Raw genomic sequence first — 1,891 nt, forward strand, 5'->3', positions numbered from 1 at the left:
TGGAGCTCTAAACCCGGTCCTGTTGGAGCTCTAAACCCGGTCCTGTTGGAGCTCTAAACTTGGTCCTGTTGGAGCTCTAAACCCGGTCCTGTTGGAGCTCTTCAGCTCAGAGTTGAAACAAGAAGTTGGTCTTTAATGACTGATCTGAGGTTTTAGATCTCGAACAGTTTAGGTTGCAGAACGTTCGGCTGTAAAAGATTCTTCAGGTTCTGAAAACTCTGAGCTCAGAATCGATGGAAGTCATGAAGAGTCCAACGTCCACTGAGGACATGTTGGACCTTCCAGCTTCGTTGGCGTCCTTAAATATTTCTTTATTCTTTTTACTCTGAAAACGTTCAGGTCCAACGACTGAAACTGACTGAATCCAGCTGCAGGAACCTGTTAGATGTTTAATAATAAAGAAGTCTTTCTGTCGCAGTAATTACAGTTTGATGATAAATCTGTTATCAAGTCAGACTTCCAGCTAAGTGTCATAAAAGCAGCTGACGTCAGCCGTCCTCCATGAGGAATCCGTCTGAACGTCTTCCAGCCTGACTCAGCATCTGATCAGGGAGAGAACAGTTCCATCAGATCTGAGTCATCAGTTTCCCCTCCTCCACCATCTCCTTAGGTTCTGTTGCTGCTTCAGCTGGACTCAGAAGGTCACGTCTTATCTCAAACCCAAACAACCACCCAGAAACAAAACAGGAAGTCATAAACTCACCACCCAGCCGTAGATTTCAGACGAGCTCCTGACCTTCGGAAGGATTTCCATCGGAACGTCGAAGTACCTGGAGGAAGAATGGGACTCCAAACGTTACTAAAAGCCAAATTAAACAAAGACGTGACAACAGCTACACCGCTTCTGTTCCCACCTGCAGAGTTCAGGGTCCCAGTCTAACGAGTGGATGTTGAAGAGCATCGTGCGACTGGCGTTAGACACGTCCGTGACGTGCACGCCGCCGTTCCTGCCGCCCGTCAGGCACTGAAACCCAAACCCAAAGTTAGGAAACGGGCCGTGGAACCAGCAGCTGCAGCCCTCCAGGCGGCCCTCACCCAGATGATCCAGGAGTCCATGGTACCGAACATGGCCCGTTTACTCAGAACCGCCTCGTGCACTTCGTCCACGTTGTCCAGCAGCCAGCGCAGCTTCACGGCGCTGAAGTAGGTGCTGATGGGGAGTCCGGTTTTCTGCTGCGGGGACCAGGAACAAACAGGAACTTCAGGCCCGGTCCGTGCTTTAATCGGCCTCTTCAATCGTCTCTTACCTTCAGGTGGTTTTTGTTTCTGCCTGGAGTTTTATTAATGAGTCGTTCTACTGTTGACTGGGTTCGCAGGTCCAACCAGACTGAAACAAACAGAGAGGCACGTCAACCAGCCGACAGCATCGGTGCTGGTTTTAAACCGCTTTAAAGGTTATTTCCACCAATAACTGGTGATCAGACAGGAAATCACAGAAAAACTCATGAGTCGTGTATGTTTTGTTTCTGCTCATCAACGGTCTCCTCAGTGGATAAACCTCACCGATGGCGTTGTAGAGCGGCTCCCCGGTCTCTTTGTCCCAAACCAGGGTGGTCTCTCTCTGATTGGTCACTCCCACGGCTGCAGGTCAACAACAAGGAAAACATCAGAAACTCTGCAACACCTCGAAATGCAGCGACAGTCTCACCTTTAATTCTGGAGCCTCGCCCTCTAAGGTCGGAGCCTCACCTCTAAGGTCGGAGCCTCACCTTCTGAGGTCGGAGCCTCACCTCTAAGGTCGGAGCCTCACCTTTAAGGTCAGAGCCTCGCCTTCTGAGGTCGGAGCCTCACCTTCTAAGGTCGGAACGTCACCTCTAAGGTCGGAGCGTCACCTCTAAGGTCGTAACCTCACCTTCTAAGGTCGGAGCATCACCTTCTAAGGTCGGAGCGT

The 1,891-nt window shown here is 50.6% G+C and overlaps 1 protein-coding gene across 2 annotated transcripts in view; it reads right to left on the reverse strand.

Annotated features, from left to right (window-relative positions):
- Window positions 1-1,891, reverse strand: part of LOC108249759 (glycerol kinase) — a 15,127-nt gene that overhangs the window by 5,923 nt on the left and 7,313 nt on the right. For both annotated transcript variants that reach the window (XM_037976038.1, XM_017439341.3), the window contains exons 4-8: window positions 1,504-1,581; window positions 1,248-1,327; window positions 1,036-1,173; window positions 855-964; window positions 704-770 (exon numbers count right to left, since the gene is read on the reverse strand). In XM_037976038.1, coding sequence (XP_037831966.1) covers window positions 704-770; window positions 855-964; window positions 1,036-1,173; window positions 1,248-1,327; window positions 1,504-1,581 — 473 coding nt within the window. The remainder of the gene's footprint in view (window positions 1-703; window positions 771-854; window positions 965-1,035; window positions 1,174-1,247; window positions 1,328-1,503; window positions 1,582-1,891) is intronic.

The sequence above is a fragment of the Kryptolebias marmoratus genome, linkage group LG6, assembly GCF_001649575.2.
Source record: "Kryptolebias marmoratus isolate JLee-2015 linkage group LG6, ASM164957v2, whole genome shotgun sequence".
Classification (NCBI taxonomy): domain Eukaryota; kingdom Metazoa; phylum Chordata; class Actinopteri; order Cyprinodontiformes; family Rivulidae; genus Kryptolebias; species Kryptolebias marmoratus.